The sequence below is a fragment of the Ovis aries genome, chromosome 4 (assembly GCF_016772045.2).
Source record: "Ovis aries strain OAR_USU_Benz2616 breed Rambouillet chromosome 4, ARS-UI_Ramb_v3.0, whole genome shotgun sequence".
Classification (NCBI taxonomy): Eukaryota; Metazoa; Chordata; class Mammalia; order Artiodactyla; family Bovidae; genus Ovis; species Ovis aries.
Genome location: NC_056057.1, coordinates 73,844,392 through 73,867,651, shown reverse-complemented (window position 1 = coordinate 73,867,651; position 23,260 = coordinate 73,844,392). Strand labels below are relative to the sequence as shown.

The following is a 23,260-nucleotide window of genomic DNA, read 5'->3' as shown; positions in this document are numbered from 1 at the left end:
GGCTTTATGAAAAGAAAATGAACGTCTTTCAGAAAGCAAAACTCTAATTTATACCTGCTTTTTGTTCCCATCAGAATAGCCCATGATTAATTTAATTCAGAAATGCAGACATTCAGCATATCAAGAATACATATGAACCAAGTTGAAAAGTTTCATTCCATAAGACACAATGAATGAAAATTTGTGTTTATAATATTTGAGAAAGATTAATAACTTAACACACTTATTACCTGATCACACTTATTACCTTAGAAGGTTTGTTGAAAAGGCAAGCACCACCTCCACTATTTAGAAAGTCATGATACTCTTCAATATTACACTGCGTAAACTTTTTAGGAAGATAATATCTATAAGAGAGAAGAAAAGCAATAGCTGGGTATAATTTCTGTCTCTCTGGTTTGTAGACTAGTTTTAAAATTTAACGCTGTTAACACTGTACATTATTCCTAAAAATTAAATAAATAAATAATAAATTCCACTTATGCATAATATCTGCATTGAGAAGGGAATGGCAACCCACTCCAGTATTCTTGCCTGGAAAATCCCATGGACAGAGGAGACTGGCGGGCTACAGTCCATGTGGTCACAAAAGAGTCGGACACAACTGTGTGACTAAACAACAACACATTCTTCACTGGTGACCAATGATAACTATGTGCTCAGTCAAATCCAACTCTTAGCGACCCCATGGACTGTAGCCACCAGGCTCTTCTGTCCATGGGATTTTCAAGGTAAGAATACTGGAGCAGGTTGCTATTTCTTCCTCCAGGGGATCTTCCTGACCCAGGGATCAAGCCCGTGTCTCTTATATCTTCTACACTGGCAGGCAGACTCTTTACCACCGTGCCGTCTGGGAAGTCCAGTGGTAACTGTGATTTGCTCTGCATTATCTGCATACCCATTCAAAGGAAACACACACCTACATAGGTGTAATTTCCATCAAAGAGAGTTAGAAATAATTTATTTCACAATAAGTCTTTCCTAAATATTACACTTGGGCTGGAACCCAAACTACAGAGCATTCTGCAAAATAACTCTGCAAAATAATTCTGACCTGTAATCTACAAATGTGTTAAAGTTGTGACAATCAAAAATAGACAGGAATTATCCCAGACTGAAGAGACCAAACCCTGACTGTAATAAAAAATCCTGATTCTGAAGTTTTTGCTAAAATGCCATTGTAGAAACAAAGGGCCAATCCTGAATGAGGGCTAAGAATTAGATGATTTTTTTGGTTGAATTGTGGTCCTACAGGAAGATGCCCTTGTTTATAGAAATGTACATTTTTTTGTTGTTGTGGCTGTTTAGTCACCAAGTTGTGTTCAGTGTCCAACTCTTCACAATCCCAAGGACTGCAGCACACTAGGCCTCTGTCCCTCACCATCTCCCTGAGTTTGCCCCAGTTTATGTCCACAGAAAGGTACATTAAGTTTGGCATTTTGAAGTGATAGGCACCATGGAAGAACTTATGATTCAGAAACAAAAGGTTCTTTGTAACTATTCTTCCAATTCAAGTCTCAGATTGCTTCAAAATAATATATATATATATATCCAAATAATATATATTTTATTATATATATTTATTATATTATATATATATATACACACACACACTCCAAAATAATCAAGGGTCAATAGAAAAAGAAACCTGGCAATACAGCAAGTTGGTACTATGCATTAAGAATGTTCAGAATGTGAAATAGCCTTAAATCTAGTAATTTTACTTTAAGAAATTTTTCTTGAGGAATTAACTTGCTATGTGTGCAGAGATGTCTGTATAAAGATATTTATGGTGGCACAATTTAAAGCAGCAAATAACATGAAAATAACCTAAATGTTCCACAGAAAACTGTTAACTAAACCGTGATATATTAATAAAACTAAAATACATGTAGTTACTAATAATCATAGTGTTAAAGAATGAAGACTTGGAAAAATGCTGAATCTATAATGTTAAGTAAAAAATGAATAAACACTTATAACCAATATAATCCAAACTGTATAAAACAATAAAAATGGAAAGAGAAAAAATACAAAACTACTGGATTTATTTTATTTTCTTGGCTGCACCTCATGGCATACAGGATTTTATTTCCCAATCAGGGATTGAACTTTTGCCTTCTGGCAGTGGAAGCATGGATGGCCAAGGAATTCCCAAAACTACTAGGTTTAAACAAAACTATTTTAACGTTCTGTTAACAGGGGCTTCCTAGGTAGCGCAGCTGATAAAGAATCCACCTGCAATGCAGGAAAACCCAGTTCAATTTCTGGGTTGGGAAGATGCCCTGGAGAAGGGATAGGCTACCCACTCCAGTATGCTTGCTTGGAGAATTCCACGGACAGAGGAGCCTGGTGGGCTACAGTCCATGGGGTCTCAAAGCGTAGGACAGGACTGAGTGACTAAGCAGAGCACAGCACATTTTAATATTAACCAGAGTTACCACCTGATGGCAAGAAAAGAGGTGGTACAAATTTTATTTTCTGTATTTTTCAAAACTTATTTTACATTGAGCTTTTTATAAAAGTGAAAACACAATTAAGGTAAGAATGAGTAGGTTTTTATAAAAATCTCTCCCCCTAGCCTGTGCACTTATAGTCCCACTTCTTAGCATAATGGCTAATGTTTAAGTGAATTAACTAATGGAATTTACAATTATTTACTGTAAACTCATTTATCAAGCGTTTCATGTCATATCTTCCAAATAAAGCTGTACTGAGTTTAAACTGTTGGAACAACTTCATTCCTTCCTTATTCTGAAATAATGCGATTTGTAGCAACATGGATGGAAATAGAGATTATCATAGCAAGCGAAGTAAATCAGAACAAGACAAATACCACATGATATCGCTTATATGTGGAACCTAAAATATGACACAAATGAACTTATGTACAAAAGAGAAACAGACCCCCAGACACAGAGGTCGCCAGAGGGGAGAGGGGATGGAGAAGGGATGGACTGGGAGTTTGGGATTAGCAGATACGAATGCGTGCATGCTAATTCACTTCAGTTGTATCCAACACTTTGCAACCCTATTCTCTAGGTAATTCTCTAGATAAGAATTCTGGAGTGGGTTGCCATGCCCTCCTCCAGGGGATCTTCTTGACCCAGGGACTGAACTCACATCTCTTATGTATCCTGCATTGGCCGGCAGGTTCTTTACCACTAGCACCACCTGGAAAGCCCTGGGATTAGCAGATGAAAACTATTATATAAGGAGTGAATAAACAGCAAGGTCCTACTGTATAGCACAGTGAACTATATTCAATATCCTATGATAAACCATAACAGAGAAGAATATGAAAAAGAGTGTACATATATATAACTGAATCACTTTGCTGCACTGCAGAAATTAATGCAATATTATAAAACAACTGTACTTCAATAATCTTTAAAAAGAAAGCAATTCTTTAAAAAAATTATTATATTTACCTGAAGTTGATGGAATCATTTATCCTGCATGGCCCTGACTCACCACATTTCAAAGTCCTATCCCCTGCCCCCCAAAAAAATCTTTGACTTACGAGCTTAACAGACAGCAATTGTTTTCATAAACAAAAGACTGTTTTGTGAAAATACATTTCCTACAGAGCCACTGAGAAAATCAACTGCCAATTTTGTCTTAAATCCCTATAGGTAGGGTTCCAGGCAGTAACTTATTGACTGCCATCCTCCTAAGAAGACAACAGCACAGTAGAGAAAGGAACAGTGAGTTGTTTTTAAATAGAAGTGGCTCACCCAGTGTCCCCCATTATGCATCCAGACCACGTGTCCTCACATTTACACTCACCTAAGAGAAAATGAATACATACACCTTGTTACAAAGGGAAAACATGTGCATTAGAGTAGTTACTATTTTTAAAAGTAGTTACTATTTTTAAAACATTTACAAATCAGTAAAGGATCAGTCCTCTAATTTTCCTCACATTTGAAGTGCTTTATGCAATGCATAGCAACAAAAATCTACTTTGACTCTATTGAGCTTATATAATTTCTACTCAAAGTCTTTTGCAAGATGTTAACAAGTGGCCGTATTTTTAAAGTACTCGGTTAAAATGGCTTAACAATCAAAGAGCAATGAAATAGTGATGCATGACCACAGAATTTTGGTTTCACAGGTTTTTATGGAAATTCCTGTAATTTCTCATCCATTTTTAAAACCTCTGCACTCAAGGTTGCTGGTAGGAGGCAGTACAGTATATTGGTTAAGCAGAAGAGTCTTAGAATCAGATACACCTGGGTTCAAAATCTGGGTATACCACTTAATATGTGTGTGATCTTACAGACATTACCCTTTTAAGATCCAGACACTTTATAGATCTTCATTATCAGCTGATAATGAGTACCTTGCAGGATCATCTTGAGGATTAAATGAGCATCTAGATGTAGATACTTCTGCCATTCAACTATCTTTTATGGAGTGGGCACTTCACAAATGGTAATTTTTGATGTTGTTTAGTCGCAAGTTGTATCTGACTCTTTTGTGACCCCACGTACTGTAGCCCACCAGGCTCCTCTGTCCATGGGATTTCCCAGGCAAGAATACTGGAGTGGGTTGCCATTTCCTTCTCCAGGGGATCTTCCAGGCCCGGGAATCAAACCCATGTCTCCTGTATTGGCAGGCAGATTTTTTAGCACTGAGCCACAAGGCAAGCCCATAAATGGTAATAGTTGTAATTTTATAAACAATCATATTTATGGTATTTGTTGCTAAAATAATAAATACAATTATAGTCAACTTACTTCCCTGGTGGCTCAGATGGTAAAGCATCTGCCTGCAATGCCAGAGACCCAGGTTCAATCCTCAGGTCAAGAAGATCCCCTAGAGAAAGCAATGGCAACCCACTCCAGTACTCTTGCCTGGAAAATTCCATGGATAAAGGAGCCTGGTAGGCTACAGTGCATGGGGTCACAAAGAGTTGGACACGACTGAGTGACTTCACTTTCACTATAGTCAACTTACTCCAAATATATAGTGCTCGATCATTCCTGGTAAAGTAACTTTACCTACTGGGAATATATATTCATCATAGATGCTAAACCTAGCATATTTTACTAGGCCCATATTTTACTGAGCCCTTTATCAGATCTGATTCTGCAGGCAAATTCTACCTCTGTAGCAATGCTAAGAGATGTTTTAAATGAATGATAATAAAACATACACCTTAAACCTCTATGCAGAGATCATTCAAAATTACCAAACTGAACTTATGTCCTTTAAATTCATAGTTTAATTTAACAACACCTGGCTTTAATGTTTATTATACACTGAGGAAATTTCATATGTGATGCAAATATTAACATTTGTATTACTTTTGAAAAAAACATTTTGTGCCCAGGCTATCTTTATACTATCACTCAAAATCTTTTGATTAAAAAACTAGAATTTCATTCTGTAAAATATTTTATAGATAGTCTCTTTTAAATATAACTAAACCACACATGTACTTAAACTTACCACTTGCTAACTTTCTTTTGTCTGAGATAATACCAATATTATGGGCTAATGACTGGGCAAGTGTAACTGCCATTAAGTCCGTTTTCCCAAACTGAAAAACAAAAATAAAATACTTATAAGTGCAAATTATTTTTTATTTAAGATGAACCAGGGAACATGTCACAATATAACTTAAAAAAACTTCTAAACATTTTATTTAGCAGAGGTTAATACATAATAGCTAGTGCTGAACTATGGAGCATTAAGGAAAAGGTAGTAAGAAATAATTCCATGTTTGACTAAGTCTTATAGAGAAGAAACCAGAGAATCATCAACTTCCAGATTTGGAAACTTAAATCTAATTTTTGAGTCCAAATTTCACCAGTGACATTTCTGAAAAGCTTTATACTTGAATACAATTAAGCCAGTCATCCAGTTAATAGAAAATAAAAATAATTTATTTTGAACTTTCTCATCTTTGTTTGTCTACTAGCACTTCTAAATTCCCCAAATTAAATAGAAGTTGGCTTCAGAAAACAAACAATAATGAGTTAGAGGTGGTGGTGATGATGTTCGGTCAAAATAAACTTGAAAACATCTAGGCATATTTCTTTTCAATACGTAGCCTCTCAAAGATTCAGGTATTTTTCTTTTAGATCACTTCCGTCAGGTTTAGTGCCCGAGGGGTAGAAGTAACCCTTTGGAAAACCTTGTCTATTTTTTTCCTCCAAAAATTTGCCAAACATTGAGGAAGAAAATTTTCAACTGAGTTGTTAAGTAGTAATCCAATGTTTCAGGGAATTTCTCAATTCTCTGGAAAATCAGTCAAAGTGATAAATAGGGTCTTCTTTTCAAGGAAGGTAAAGATTTTCTCTATATAATCAGCATATTGCTAAGCCTGGAAATTATTCTGAGTAGAATATGAACAGAATTATCCAATATTATCTTCCATTATTTTCCTATTCTGTCCTTGGGTCATTTGCAGTAACCAGGTTGGCTGTTAATAAAATAACAATATCTGGAGTATACCGAGAAATTGTCCCTTAAATATTAGGAAAACATCGTCAGCCGTCATACCACTTTGTATTGTACAGATGTTCACACCTACTTCATTCACGCCTCCTCCTTTCAGCAACGAGCAAATCCCACCAATATAAGCTGCCCCGCTCCGGCTACTCTCAAATTGACTTCCCCTTTTAGAAAAGGAAATGAAAAAGGCTTACTGCTACAGCTCAAATATCATAGCACCTCTCATTACTAATTTACCACGTTTATTTTCTCAATACACATACATTTCTATACTATATATTCTGGAGGTAAGAGAAGAATATGAAAATTGTTCACACACATAACCAGAAGAAAACATTTCTGAGGAATGTTTCCCATTGCGATGAACAAATATCTTAAATAGAACTATACCTCTTGAAAAAGAATCTCTAATATGAGTTACATGTATGTGGTATTTCTGCCAAAAATGCATATAACTTGAATCTCACAATGAGAAAACATCAGGCATTCTCACAATGAGGAACATTCTATAAAATAACTGGTCTAAACTCTTCAAAAATGTTAACTTCAAAAGAGACAAAGAAAGGCTGAGGAAATACTACAGATTAAAGGAAACCGAAGAGACATGATGATTACATGTAATGTGTGATCCTGGATCGGATCTTAGATTTGGACAAGGGGAAGGAGTAGCAAGCTATAAAATAATATTGAAACAATTGGTGAAATTTGAATTCAGACAGTGGGTTAGATAAAAACATTGTACTGAGGTTAAAGTTTCCGGTTTTGAGAGTTTACTGCGGTTTATTCTCAGGGAATATACACAAGTATTTAGTAGTAAAGGCCCAATAACTAAATGTCTCCAACTTACTCTCAAATGGTTCAGGGAAAAAAAAAACACAAACACACACACAATGATAGCGAGATGGATAGATGGAAGGAAGAAAGAAGAATACAAAGAAGAAAACTATAAAACAAATGGAGTAAACTATCAAAAACTGATGAATCTGGGTAAAGAGCATATGGGATTTCCTTGTAGTGTAGTATTCTTGCAACTTTTCTGTAAATTTGGAATTGTGTAAAATAAAAAGCTACCTCAAAACTACACTTTTGCTTATAACTTTCTTTAACAGCTCTGGCATTAGATGATTTTATATTAAATATACATGTTACCCCCCAGAACAAACAATAAGAGTAAGAAAAAGTAAAATATAAAATATACCCTAGAGATACTAAGCTCTCTCTTAGACCAAAAACAAAGGGAAAATTAGCATTTAAAAGACAGCAATTTAAAGAATATAATTATTCTGTTGTTAAGAATATGAGAACTCCTTATGAGAATTAATGGTACTTTCACTCAGTAAATGCCCTGATTAGATCTCTTAAAAAATGAAATATACATGCAATAATAAAATAACTCAAAATTAAAATTTCAAACAATCTGTGCTTTAAAACTTCTTTCAAATATATCTGCTACATCAAATCCTAATTGCATTATGCAGTACAAACAATACATCTCATCACAAGTAATAAGAGTATTCAACATGGAATGAAGAAAAGTACTAAACCATTAGAAAAGTTACGTACGAAAAAAGGTGAACTGCATCACTTTTCTCTTTGATAAAATCCCTCCTGTATTTCATAAACTCACGTAGGGTGATCAGTGGATTTTCAGATATGGCAAACTTGTTGTCAGCAGCCCAGGTTTCCATGGCAACCAATACTATCCTTGTCTTAAGTTGGTCTTTATATATCTAGTATATTAACAAAATGAACACACCAGCTATACACATGGGGAAAAAAATCAAATGATTTATGAACAGGCCTACAAAGCTCCTTTTATGGAAAATCCTGTAGTTTTAGTGAAATGTGAGAAACTTCACTGTTTTTAAGGGAGTTAATTGTTTTTCTAACTTACACATTTCTCTTGAGTAATAAGAATCCAACTGTTTACCAAGTAACAACCAAAGAAAAGAGTACTAATTAGACATAAAATACCCCTTTTTGACAGATATTTGCACCCTTACTCAAGGTCCCCCCAGAGTCCATTTTCTGGCACCCTGTAAGACTCAGGCTTTCCTGAGTTGCCCCAGTAAAAAATAGAACACTCTCTAAGGAGATGATTTCTGTACTCTCTGACTGGCCTTAATTAAACTCATGGGGAAGGTACGGGCATAGACTTGTCAGGGAAATTTGGAAAGTAGGTCCAGTAGAACTACTTATTTGCATCATTCCCACAGCACCAGGCACTCTTTTGAAAAGGCACAGCTGTTTTTTCATTGCTAGAAATACACTGTGAATATCTTTGATAGGGGCTAGGACTCAACTTTTTCTTTTCCAATGTAAAAAATACAGGAAAAAAAAATTTAGTCATAAAGGTGTATCTCTGACCTCTTGCTTTTATCATCTTCCCAGTCAGAGATCAAAGTTAAATAAAGTTCATGACAGAGTTACCACAGATTTACAGAACACCTTGGCTAAAGTGCAATGTAGATCGGTGAAAACATAAGAATATTATCCAATTTATTAGCAATCAGGAGATAAAATTCCTCTGTGGCAATTTTGAATCAGGTTCATACTTACTAAATCTGCCATGTTCACCACAGATTTCGCGTACGTATTGGTAAGCACCACTGAAAGCCGGTGCTTTTTAAACTGAAAGCAAAAGAAAACAAGTGAAGGACTTCAAGGTCATCAACAAATGCTCATCTCAGCATAGGAAACACTGTGTAACTAAAAGGCCTTTAAAGTTTTCTGTAAAAAAATTCAAGACTTGACACCTAATTCTTTAGATACTGCAAAGTCTGTGGCAAGGCTCCTAAAGTTTGAGGCCTCACAGATCTTTGAGATAAAATAAAAAATACCCATTGCATCCATTTCAAAAGGTTATTTTTTTGTCACAAGATTATTATTCAAAATGAGAACATATATGAAAGTTATCAATGAATTACAAGACATACAAATAAAAGTAGGGTGAAAGCCAGAGAAAGTAAATGTGAATAATGCTGAAAGTATGAAAAGTTCCACAAGGGTTACTCAGTAAAGACAAGAAAGCTCTAATGGTCACAAGGAGGTGACTTAGAGCTTGATGTGAACAACATATATCTTTGGTTTGACCTCAAGGCTGTTTTAAAACTCAAGATATATCGTGTAAAATCTGGTTTCTGGCTTCATTTAAAATCAGTATCCACACATGGTAATAACTGGCAAGGACTGAGAAGCAGTCACTCCTATTAGATAGACAGACCATGTGACGTCTCTTTTGCCATAGACCTGACCCTTCCCTATTGTTTTATATCTGGCTCACTTTGAACTATCTGCCTATAGATGCTTACAGACATTTGAATTTATGATATCCTAAAATGTCAAAAATATGTGTTTTTACAGCTTATTCTGTAAAAATCTCAGGAAAAATAACATTCATGAAATTAAATTGGTAGAAATACAAAACTCAGTCCTACCATAAACAAGGAAGAAGCACTCTTTAATAATAATTATTGATAATTAATTAAAATCTCTATTAGCTTAATCATATTTAAATAAATGACATATTTTCTCCCAAATAAATAATTCAAAGTAAATTAAAATGTATATGTACCTGAAATTAAGTAAAATTCAACAAAGTGCATCACTGAATATATTTAGTTTAAAACTCTGGTTACATGAAACAATTATAATTCACTGATGTGCAATGAATGCAACCAGGCTGATTATAATATGCCCATGAATTGAATATAAAACATGTCCGTAATCTGGGCATAAAAAAAAAAAAAAACTGACTCAATAAAAAGTTTGGCTAGGTCTTTATCCTAAAAATCTTCACAGCTTGGCTATATAAGCTTTTCTTTTTTTATTTTATATTGGAGAATATTTTGATTAACAATGTTGTAGTAGTTTCAGGTATACAACAAAGTGATTCAGTTATACATATACATGCATCTATTATTTTTCAAATTCTTTTCTCATTTAGGTTATTATAAAATATTGAGTTCCCTGTGCTATACAGTAGGTCCTTGTTGGTTATATATTTTAAATACAGCAGTGTGCACAGGTCAATCCCAAACTCCCAATCTATCCCTCTTTCCATCTTTATCCTCTGGTAACCATGAATTTTTTCTCTAAGTCTATAAGTCTGTTTCTGTTTTGTAAATAAGCCTATAAGCCTTTCCAAATGATTTACTGCACAGCAAAAGAAAAACAGAAAAAAAACGCTTTTATTAGGACAAAGCTAAACATTGCAAATTAAAGTGTCACATTATTGCTGCTACACTTTTTCAATTATAAAGTGGAAGTTTCCCTTTTTTTTTAACCTTGCCATTTTAGTAAGAGAAGATATTAGCCCCTACATTAACTAAGCAAATCCAAGGAGTTAACATTATGAATCGCACAAATATTTTTGGAACTTCACAAAATACTGTGAATTGATTTACCTAAGAGTGTTTTCCTGTTTACAGGTTGTTGCTGGGTAACAGAAATGTTTGATTATACAAATACCTTCTCCAGGTTACAACTTTTTAGGCTTCTTTCTTCTAAACATATTTCTGCACCCACCAGTTTTATGCTAGGCATGGGCAAGTTCAAACAACACAAAATTCAGCAAACCTTACCATGAGATGATCATTCACAATCATCAATTCAATATATTTGGTTTCCTCCTCTACATTACGAGGATATCGACGAAGCTGCAGTATAATAAAGGAAACAGCACATAAATAAGCCCTGGAACCTGGCTGTGGGAAACCTACACATTGGTCCTCAGATATGATCCATCTTAGAACTGAAAGTGTGCACCCTCTTACTAATCTCACCCTTTTCCCCCACTGCCTAGCCGCTGGCAACCATGTTTCTACTCTGTTTCCACGTGTTTTTGTTTGTATGTTTTGTGTTTAGATTCCACATGTAAGTGATACCATGCCATATTTGTCTATTTCTGCCTGGCTTCTTTCTTTTTTTTCTTTTTTTTTAATATAAATTTATTTATTTTAATTGGAGGTTAATTACTTTACAATATTGTGTTGGTTTTGCCAAACATCAACATGAATCCGCCACAGGTATACACATGTTCCCCATCCTGAACCCCCCCTCCCTCCTCCCTCCCCATACCATCCCTCTGGGTCGTCCCAGTGCTTATTTCACTCAGCTTAATGCCCTCCAGGTCCATCCATGTTGTTGCAAATGGCAAGATTTCCTTCTTTATTAAGGCCAAGTAATATTCAACTGTGTGTCTCAGGGACAAGACTTCTAGGTCAGAATCCCAGCTCCATTGCTAGGTAACCCAGTGTAACCATGGGCTGGTTTCTTAAGTCTCTTACGTTTCAATGTCTTTAAAATAGGGATAATGATAATGCCTTCCTCAAAAAATTATGAGGATTAAATACGTTAATACAATTGCCCATGGTGAGTCCTCAAAATATTTAGCAATTATTATTCATGTTAGAAACATATTTTACTTCATACTTACTGCTGCTGCTGCTAAGTCGCTTCAGTAGTGTCCGACTCTGTGCAACCCCATAGACGGCAGCCCACCAGGCTCCCCCGTCCCTCGGATTCTCCAGGCAAGAACACTGGAGTGGGTTGCCATTTCCTTCTCCTCATACTTACTAAACATATATTAAAAAGAAAATACCTGGTCCCTTCAACTGCTTTGTCTTACTAAACACTTATTTATCTCGCCCTGTTTTTATGTCATACACACCCCTACACCAACTACCACTACAGCTGTGATGATATCTTAATTCTGATGACCAGAGTTTTTATTTTGTATAAACCATTTACCAGATCTATGATTCTGGGCAAGTTATGTACACATTTCAGAGACATCTATTATTTTTCCTGTGAAAGAATAATAATAGTACCCACTTCATGTGGCTTAGAGCATTGTACGGTAAACAATAAACTGCTATTATTATTATTAAGTTCAATATGCACTGAACATTCATAAAGCAGACATTCTGATTTTATATCCTAGACTCCAGAGTAGTTCAAGTGTGAAAATAGCATTTTGCAGTTTTAAAACTTGATGGAGTCATTCTTAAGGGGGTATTCTTAAGGGGATAAACATAAGGGCTAGTACCATCCAAGCAGACTTCATGATGTGGTTGGTATATACCCAGGCAAGGAAGGAGGCCTATGGTAGAAACAGCCTGAGATGCCACGGCAGTGGGCCCATAATCCATCTGTATGGAGAGTGTCCATATTATCGCTACTATCTTGAGTGTATTTTGAGTCTATGAAATAATATGGCCCTAACTCCACTGCTCCTACCAATGTGTCACCGTGCTGTTTACCTCACTGTGGCAAATGCCTGAAACTAATTCTTACTTCTTACAGACTTAATGTAGATTAAATTGACTGGCAGTTGCCAAAGTCTTTAAAATATTGTGACATACACCTGTGAATACATACCTGCCGTTTACTTCTTTTTGGTCTTGGCTTCAAAATAAATTTTGGTGGAGTGATATTTACTTGTTGGAATTCTAAAAGGAAACAAAAATAAATTTAACAGTGCATTTTCCAGGTTTCTTTCATGAAGGGCAATCAAACTTCTACCAGCCCTAATTAGTATAAATTATATAACTTTACTTTAATCAACAATGATTATTATAATTATAATCTATAAATAATTATACATAACTATTATTAATTTTATAATGTAAATATCACACTTAATTAAAATATAGAACATTAATCTAGGTAATTACATTTACATTAATATAAATAAACATACCACAAAGGAATACAATTCAAAAAAATCTCAAGCATTATTCCAGTTCTAATTTATCTCAAAATTTTTCTCATATTTCTCTTACAAATACCATCATATTTTAATGGGAAATCATCTAAATAGCCACTTGACCTTCCCTTCCACCACTAACCTTCACTAAAGAATGGCACACCAAAGGTTGGTGAAGATGTGGAACAATTAGAACTCTCATATAATGCTGAGAGTATACAACGGTATGACCAGTTCAGGAAAAGGTTCAGAGATTTTTCATTCAACAGTGGTTCTTAAATTGTGTTCCTTGGACTAGTGGCATTAGCATTACTTGAGAACTTGGAAAAGTAAATTCTTATAACCCACCCAAGACGTACTTAATCAAAAGCTCTAGAAATTTGTGCAGCCACTATGAAAAGCATTATGAATATTTCTCAAAATATTTGAATGGAAATACCATATGATTTTAACAATCCTACTCCTAGGCATATAGCCTAAGGAATTTAAATCAGGATCTCAAAGAAGTGTCTGCACACCCATGTTCATTGCAACATAATTGACAGCAGTCAAGAGACAGAAGCAACCTAAATGTCCATCAGTGGATGAGTGGATAAAGAATATATGGTATATACACACAGTGGAATATTAATCAGTCTTAGAAAATCCTGCCATTTGCAACAACACACGTGCACCTAGAGGACATTCTGTCAAGTGAAATAAACCAGACAAAGAAGGACAAACACTACATAATACCATTTACATGAGGAATCTAAAATAGTCAAACTCAGAGAAACAGTGATTAGAATGGTGGTTGTCAGGGGCTAGGAGGAGGGAATATGAGAAGTTACTAGTCAAAGCAGACAAAGATTTAGTTATATAAGGTGACTAAGTCTTCAAGAGCTACTGTACAGTTCAGTGCCTACATTAACAATACTGTATCGTATACCTAAAAGTTTGCTAAGAGGTTAGATTTTATGTTAATAGTTTTTATCATCATCACCATAAATAGTGCAGGAGAAACTTTTGGAATGGATGAATATGTTTATGACATAGGTTGTGGTGATTTCATGGATGTATATTTACCTCCAAACTCATCAAGTTCTATGCATTAAATATATACAGCCCTTTGTATTTCAATTACACCTCAATATAGTGGCTGAAAAAAATAGCCTGAAGATGAGGCCATCAATCTGTGTTTACCAAGCCCTCCAGGTGATTCTGGTAGATGCTGAAGCTTGAGAACAATATTATAAAGTTAAAGATATACTACCTTGTGACCCAGTTATTAAACTCACAGGTATTTGATAGAGAAATATAAATGTGTGTCCCCAAAAAAGATTTTTACAAGAATGTTTATAGTTGTTATATTTATAATAGCCCCAAACTAGAAGCAATCCAAATGTCCATTGACAGAAGAGATGAAAAGCTGTGCTATATGCATACATAAGAACATAGTAATCAAAATAAAGAACTATTGCTGCCTTTGACAACATAGATCTCAGCCATGTGCTAATAAGGAAATGAAGCTGAATATGATGAATGAGTCCATTTGTATGAACAGGTGAAACTAATCTACAGTGAAAAAAGTCAGAAAAGGGACTGCAGAAGTGGGAGACACTGACAGAAAAGGGACACAAAGGAAATCACTGGGTAATGGAAATAGTCTATTCTTCATCAGGGGAGTACAAGAGTGTCAGAACTCGGCAAATAGTACACAAAATTGGTGTATTTCATCATAGTAATTTTCTATTGCAGTATAACTGACATACAATATCATACTATTTTCGGGTGTACAAAATAGTGATTTGGTATTTATATACATTTCAAAATGGTTACCACTGTAAGCCCAATTATCGTCTGCCTCTGTACAAAGTTATCACCATATTACTGACTATGTTCCCTATGCTTTACATTACATTCCCATGCCTTCTTTACTTTATAACTGGAAGTTTGTGTCTCTAAACCTCCTTTTCCTCTTTTGGCTGGCCCCCATCTGCGCTGGCAACCACCCCTTTGTTCTCTATATTTATGAGTCTATTTCTGTTTTGTTTGCTTCTGTTGGTTGGTTGGTTGGTTGTTTATCATAGTAATTTTTAAACAGTGAGTGCTCAGTGGTCATATGTAAACAAAAATCTTTTCTTAAAATGTGTCCTTAGGAAAACTAGTCTTGAGAGATGTGTCATGTAAAATAAAACATTCCATAATCAAACAAGATTGGGGAACACCTGATCATATTCTATCTCTGGGAAATACATAATGCATAGAAAAAAAGACATAACCCACAACCCAGTGACACTTTATTAAACTTAAAATTTAAAAAAAAAGCTTAGTTTTGAGCTTATATAAAATTGCAGCTTTGACATTTGCCTATTTTTTGTTTCCTTCCAATTTGTCATAGTAAGTCTAAAGAGCTTGAGGCAAATAATACTCTTAAAATGAATACTGTCAACTTCTGATACTAAAAGATAACCAGGAACAAACTGAGGTTTTTCAAAGAATATGGTCAAAACTCATTTTTCATAGCAGAAAAACTACTGAGTAACCTCCAAAGTTTCTGTTGTAAAGAAATTCTGAATGAAGTTTTTTTTAAAAAAATTATAAGATTGTATCATGGCAAGCCTATAATAAAGTCCTTAGTGGGGAACTTTTAGTTATTACTTTAAATATTAATTAATGTTTATCACATCCAGTAATGCCTATTGGATTGCAACTTTGTTCTCAAGCAGCTAATCAGGATTTATTTTCTTACCATACTAGGAATTCTAAAAAGTTTCATATGATAACGAAAGAACAGTATAAAGCGTCTATGTGAAGTAAAAGTATCTATTATTCATTTGCAGATTTTTCCAAATAGCAAATTCTGTAAACTAGGAACTTCCTTCCCTTTGGCAGCAGGAGAAAAGGGGTGAGTTCTGTTTCTCTTTAGGGTAACTGCAGAAGGTTAAGGAGCTATGAATTTATTTCAGAGGAAAGAACATTTGAAAACACTTACTTCATTTTCTAACAAGGAGACAATGCAGCCTTTAAGTCATTTTCCTAAGCAGGAGTTTAGACTTTGCTTTAGTCTAGTAAGTTTCCCATTTGCCCTGGTGCCTGTCTCCCAAGGCACAGTCTCCTGGTGCCATAATCCAAACACCCACTCAGCCTCTTACTAGCTGTGGAACCCTAGAAAAGACAAACTAGCTGAGCTTCTGTTTGTTCATCTATAAAATGGGAATAATAATATTGACCTCACAGGGTTGTTACAAAGACTAAAAGAAGTTTAAAAATTAGACTATACTGTGGCCATAATCGGAGAAGGCAATGGCACCCCACTCCAGTACTCTTGCCTGGAAAATCCCATGGATGGAGGAGGCTGGAAGACTGCAGTCCATGGGGTCGCGAAGAGTCGGACACGACTGAGCGACTTCACTTTCACTTTTCACTTTCATGCATTGGAGAAGGAAATGGCAACCCACTCCAATGTTCTTGCCTGGAGAATCCCAGGGACGGGGGAGCCTGGTGGGCTGCCGTCTATGGGGTCGCGCAGAGTCAGACATGACTGAAGCGACTTAGCAGCAGCAGCAGCAGCATGGCCATAATCAGGCTGGCTAAGAAGGGGAGGAAGCATCTCCACATCAGCTATACCCTCTCTTTAGAAGGAGAACACGGAAAGGAGTCCACTGTGGACAAAGACAAATGCTCTCTGCATAATCACTGCTCCTCTACCAAGGCTGAAGCATGAATACCCTGCCCTTCTCACCAAAAGACATGGATGCAACTCTCAAATCAAACCTATAAACAGATGGACTCATAAACACACAATGGAAGGAAAGATCAGTTTCACAAATAGCACATCATCATCATAATACATATTAATCTACAATAGCTCTTTATTAAAATGCTGGGGCAAAAAGAAATGAGGAAACAATAAATGGGAAAATATTTATAGGTTCATCTCTATATGTGCAAACTGAGTACTTAACCAAGAGTGAATTTTATATATGCAGACCAATTTTTGCTTTAACAAAGTAAAGGAATACTTTACTTTGAGTCTTTTAACGTTAATAAGCTCTTCTTTGTAAGCAATATCTTTCCAAACTCACCCACTATAAACATGAGGTCAGTTTGCATTTTTTTCTCTCTCTTAATGTCACTTGACTTTCTAAAACTGTTATGAGCAGTCGTAGGCTGATGATATTCCACATGTAATTAGTTATAAAACATTAAAATGAATTATTAAAGCTGTCTTTTTTAAAAAAAAATCACTATATGAAAATCATACCAGATGGAAGATCATCCAAAGGAAATTCAAACAGTCTGGACTTGTAAACCGAATGAACATGGAAATCCTCCTGAAATAACACAAACGAGAGATGAGGCATATACAACCAGAAATCTCCAGGCTCAGGCGATCACAGCTGGGGGAAGTGAAACCTTAAAATAATCATTGCTTGACTACACATTCTCTCAAGATTGGGAAGGCAATGAGCCCTTGCACATCCCTCCCACTCACTCCTATATTATCCCAGCACTACAGTGATAGCCCATTAGATGTAAAATGCCTTCATGGATGGAGAAGCCAAAGCCTGTGGTAATGGCAAAGAAATGAATGCACCTATTCCCTCAAGGAGAAGTAAGACATCTGGGGAATGGGGTTAATGTTTTCTATGACTGGTTCCTTTCCATGACGCCCTGCTTCCTGTTAGAGCCTGACAGCTTTGCTAGGCAGACTGCAGAGCTAACAGTCTTCCTGTTGGGAAGCAGGTGACTGGCACAATCAGAATGCCCACAGCAGACCCTGCCTCAAAATTCAAGTGTCACACAAACATCTATAAAAATCCAACAGATTAAAAAACCATGTTTCATCTAAGAAAAATTAATAAGCCTTCCAATAATTTCCTCTGGCTTCCTTCAATTACTAAAAACGGAAGGTCATAAATAGTCAAATTTCATGATATCTCTGTTTAAAAATCACACTGTCAAGCAAAGGGACGAGGACAGCTTTCAGTGGGTACTTGGAAAGTAACACAAAACAGTTTCCCATACAAGACTGTTTATGAGCGGCAGAACAATGAGCGTTTCTTGAAATTATTTACCTCTCTAAGTGCTTGATCGGGGTTCCATGATGCGTGGAAGACTATTTGTGTGCACAAAGCTAGGATGGAATGCACCATGTTTCTCTTTAGTCAGTAGTAGCAACCATTTCCTAATTTGTGAGAAAGTGAATGTTTAAACTAAACTGAGGAGGAGAACTGAGAAAACTCAGATTTCTCTAAATTTTAGCAGCATGGGGCCTTAAAGAAAATAGGCAAAAGAGAAAAATCTGGAATCTAGAAAAGAAAAAGAGTGGGAAATCACATTATCTGTGGATTTGATCCATCATGAACTGAATGTCTATGTCCCTTCCAAACTCTTGGTTAAGTCATAAATTCCTAATGTGATTGTATTTGGAGATAGGGTCAGAGGGATGCGATAAAGGTTAACAGAGATCACAAGAGTGAGGTCAGAGTCCGATAAGGCTGGTGCCCTGATGAGAAAAGGGAGAGACACCAGACCTCACAGGACACCATCTGCACCCCAAGGAGAGAGCCCTCAATGGACACTGACCCCACTGGCACCATGAAGTCGGACTTTCAGTCCCCATACTGTGAGAAAATAAATTTATGTTGTTTAAGCCGACTAGACTGACAGACCACAGCACATCACGATGGAGTTAGTAATGAAGACTTCAGAACACCTCAGAAGGAAAGTATTTCCAGCAGATGGGAAGAGTAAAAGGTAGATTTAAAAAAAAAAAAAAGATCGCTGTGGTTTTGCTTTGTTATTGCTGTCCAACTCTTTGCAACCCCACGGACTGCAGCATACCAGGCTTCCCTTTCCTTCACTGTCTTCAGTATTCATAATTTGAGCAAACTCCAGGAGATAGTGAAGGACAGGGAAGCCTGGTGTGCTGCATTTCATGGGGCCCCAAAAAGTCAGACCCGACTTAGCAGCTGAACAGCAACAAGGCAAAACCACAGTGATCTTTTTTTAAAAAAATCTACCTCTTAATTTGGCCACCTCATGCAAAGAATTGACTCATTGGAAAAGACTCTGATGCTGGGAGGGATTGGGGGCAGGAGGAGAAGAGAACGACAGAGGATGAGATGGCTGGATGGCATCACTGACTCGATGGACAGGAGTCTGAGTGAACTCCGGGAGATGGTGATGGACAGGGAGGCCTTAGCGTGCTGTGATTCATGGGGTCGCAAAGAGTCAGACACAACTGAGCGACTGAACTGAACTGAACCTCTTACATTTCCCCTCTGCTGGAAATACTTTTCTTCTGAGGTGTTCTGAAGCCTTCATTACTATCTCCACCATAAAGTGCTGTGGTCTTAGTCTGGGTGGCTTAAACAAGATAAATTTATTTTCTCACAGTCTAGGGTTTTTCCTTATTCACTATTTAACTTAAAATATATGTATACATATTATATGCATTTATATATATATAATATGTCTGTGTTTATACATATATTCTTGACCCTGAAATATGAAAAGAAAGCAAAATAGAAAAAAGAGAAGAAAAAGAGGGGGAAAGAAATCACCCAGCATTGTTTACATTTGCCATGGCAAACAGAAGGAGCACTTACTTGGGAGGTGTCATTTCCTTCCGGCTCAATGAGATAGGTGTGGTTCCCATCATAGAACATCCCACTGCCAAGGATAAGAAGACAGTTAGGCCTGGCAATTGACTCCTGCCTCAGAACCAGATCATTTTAAAGTCAGCAGCAGCCAGAGGACCAGTTTATTTCTCAAACCCTACTTTTCAGTCGTACCTATCGCATGGAGTACCCATCACATACCACACACACATGCACCACACATACCACACACACACACCACACATACATACATACACACCCCCCCACATCATACACACACACCACCACATACCAGACACACACACCATCCACCCATACATATACACCCCCACATCATACACACACACACCTATATACCATACATTACACACTACATCTCCACATATATAAACACCACATACCACACTCACGTATGCCACACAACACACATATCCGAATCCATATATCTTACACACAGACATGCCATACGTTACATACACACCCACGCATACTGCTGGGAAGGAAAGGCCTTGCCCCTGATCCCCCATAAGCAGCAGGGTCCCCTCATCCTGACTCTCCCCCAGGCTCAGGACTGCTGCTGCTGTTTAGTTGCTTCAGTCATCTCTGACTCTGAGGCTCAGGATTACCATCCTCCAACTGTGGCCCATTATTCTTTCCTCCAACATATAAATCTGAAATTTTAATATGCAAAATATCACCCGGAAAACATATAAAAATTAAAACCTCTCAGAACCCTCTCAGACTTCCAGGCTGGAACCCAGGAAAATGCACTTCAAACAAACCCCCAGTGATTCTGAGGCAGTTGGCCAAGGGTTATACAGAGACTGGCCTAAGCTGCATACTTGGAAGACGCTCTAGCAGTAAGAGCTGACATATTTTAACAACTCACCATGAGCTAAATCCTTTACATTCATTTCATCTTTTCCACAAATTTATGCTGGAGGTACAATGACTACCCACATTTCACAAGTTACAGAAACTGAAGCCCAAGAGACAAGTGGCTGACAAGTAGCTGACCCAGCCAGTGCAACTGGCCACACACTTTCATTCATACAACAGGGTGGTAATGGTGAGGGTGGTGAGAACTGGTCAAATTCTGAATATTTTTCCAACGTAGAATCAATAGGACTAGTTAATGGATTTAAAATGGAGTTTGCAAGGAAGAGAAGAGTCAGTGAAGACTCCAAGGTTTTGACATGAGCAACCGGAAAAATGGTGTTTCATAAGATCCATTTAATAAGATGGAAAAGGCTGCAGGAAGAGCAAAATAGGATGGGCACAAGGAAGCAGGATGCAGGGTGCAAATCCAGAGTTCGATTTTGGACCTCCTGGGCTAGAGATGACCATCAGCCAATTGAGAAATTCTCTGGGGGCATCCTAAGCTACATATGGTCTCAACTCCCACTCAGAAAGATCCTGACAGCCCCTTCTTTTAGAGGAACATGGTCTTTCTATTAATATCAGTTTCCCCCTGATACTGAAGGAACTTGTCTTTACCTCTCAGGTATCTGAGAAGAGTAAAGCTGTGATCTTCTGCAGTCATTTATCAGTGTTAGGTGGAAATGACTGCATGAAGCCCAAGTTGCTAACCACAGAACAGTATGTGTCTTTCATTGATCACTTAGTGAAATCTACTGGTTTTCCTGAGCTATAATTATAACGGCCTCCAGCTCTGTCTCTATCCAAATTCTTTCATTCTTGCAGTAACATCTTCCACATGTCCTCAAACTTTCATATACCCTTAGAACTGCCCTTTACACATCTGTAATGTTTTCGACCCAACATGCACTTTCTGAATTTGAGTGACATTGCATTTGGAATTTAAAGATAAACAGATGTAGTTTGTAGAATATTACTGACAATATATGCCTAAGGAATAAGTGGGGGAAAACTTTTCAAAACAGTAGGCAAATATGGCAGTGAACATTCTGCTGATAACTGGTCAGATCCATCCAGAAAACTGTACAAAACGTTCACCCTTTGCCAAAGTTCACACAACTACACTGATTAAGTAGCAAACAGATGGCTTTGTTTAAACAGCATCAGGGGCTGTTTCCTCTTGAATTAGGTTAGTATCCAATGCAAAAATCAGTCACTTTTTATTGAACTCAAACATCTTGATACACAGTATAAACAAAGCAGATTCTAACACCATACATATATAGAAGATTCTGGTCCCATAAATGAAAATATGTCATATTTAATTTAAAATATGTTCAAATCTTTAACAATTAAAAAGCAGGTATGTTTCATTTGCTTTGTTTGAAACCTTTCTGGTTGATTTTTTATACAATCCAGGAAGTATACTGAGTCTATCACACAGTTTATAACTTGTAAAAATCTATAGCTAGGACCAAGTCATTACTGGCCAGTTGAGAGAGGTAAAATTTTTAAAAGTTGCCATCAAAACCAGATTTTGAAAGGAAACAGTAATTCCTACAAACTGCCACAAGTGGGCAATAAATTTACAGTTGATTCCATTCATTAAAGTTCCCATAGTTACAGGATTTTGTCAAAACATCAAACATTGCAGGCCCAAAATACTATTAGGTCTTCAAATTTGACAATAACATGTACCTGCAGGTTATTTATGGAAAAGATATGAGTTTGATTATTTTACCCATTATGTTCTTTAATGGAATTCTGTATATCAGGAAAATGAAAACTCTCAACATGCATTTGGCAATTTATAGAAGATGAGTCATGGGTGAAATAATATATCTCATACTGAATCACTACAAATGAGACAACATAAATTATTTACTATTTAGAAATAGCTCCCCTAAATATTTGTCAGCAATGTTTGTTCATAAGGTAAAATCAAGATGAGAAGTAATAAAGGAACAAACAGTGAATTTATTTAACATGCTTATAAAAGTCCACATACACCAAAACACACTGATACACAAACCTGACAGTGTTCCTACACACAGTGGGCTTTCTGTTTGTCTTTGTTTAGTCTTAAGTGAAAATCTTCTAAAGGGAGAAGTAAATTTTAGTTAGTTAAAACACCTCAGTTAGTCACTAAAATGTCCTTCAAGTTCCCTTTCCATCCTCTTTCAAAGGACTGCATAGGATTAGTAGCCGTTGGTCTGAGGGTCTTGGGTCTATTAGGGTTTCTAGAAGGCAGTAATACCTTTTCTCTGCTCTTACGATGTTATATCCACTTGGAAAATGGGGGGGGGGCAGTACTGGAACATGTACTAGGCAAGATGCTTAAACTGTGACTTTGGACTGAGATGTTAAGAGGAATGAGAGAGGAAGGGAAAAGCCTACAATAGACACTTGCTGTCACAAGAGTCGGCAGACGCAGTGTACTATTCCTGGCTGACAGCTGTGCTTGCCTTGAGATCAGAGATAACAATATTATTGCTGGAGGATACATCAATGTTTGTTTCCAGATTAAGAAAGCTGAGGCTCTCACATGTTAGGTACGGGTTCCATGTTTGTAAAAATGTCTCCTTATTCAAAGGATTTA

At 36.6% G+C, this 23,260-nt stretch overlaps 1 protein-coding gene across 9 annotated transcripts in view; it reads right to left on the bottom strand.

Annotated features, from left to right (window-relative positions):
- The window catches only part of ADAM22 (ADAM metallopeptidase domain 22), a 239,367-nt gene that overhangs the window by 61,861 nt on the left and 154,246 nt on the right, over window positions 1-23,260 (bottom strand). For all 9 annotated transcript variants that reach the window (XM_042248675.2, XM_042248676.2, XM_042248678.2 and 6 more), the window contains exons 6-15: window positions 19,771-19,834; window positions 17,421-17,490; window positions 12,847-12,917; window positions 11,049-11,123; window positions 9,025-9,096; window positions 8,029-8,195; window positions 6,545-6,629; window positions 5,458-5,548; window positions 3,738-3,789; window positions 248-347 (exon numbers count right to left, since the gene is read on the bottom strand). In XM_042248675.2, the coding sequence (XP_042104609.1) occupies window positions 248-347; window positions 3,738-3,789; window positions 5,458-5,548; window positions 6,545-6,629; window positions 8,029-8,195; window positions 9,025-9,096; window positions 11,049-11,123; window positions 12,847-12,917; window positions 17,421-17,490; window positions 19,771-19,834 (847 nt within the window). The remainder of the gene's footprint in view (window positions 1-247; window positions 348-3,737; window positions 3,790-5,457; window positions 5,549-6,544; window positions 6,630-8,028; window positions 8,196-9,024; window positions 9,097-11,048; window positions 11,124-12,846; window positions 12,918-17,420; window positions 17,491-19,770; window positions 19,835-23,260) is intronic.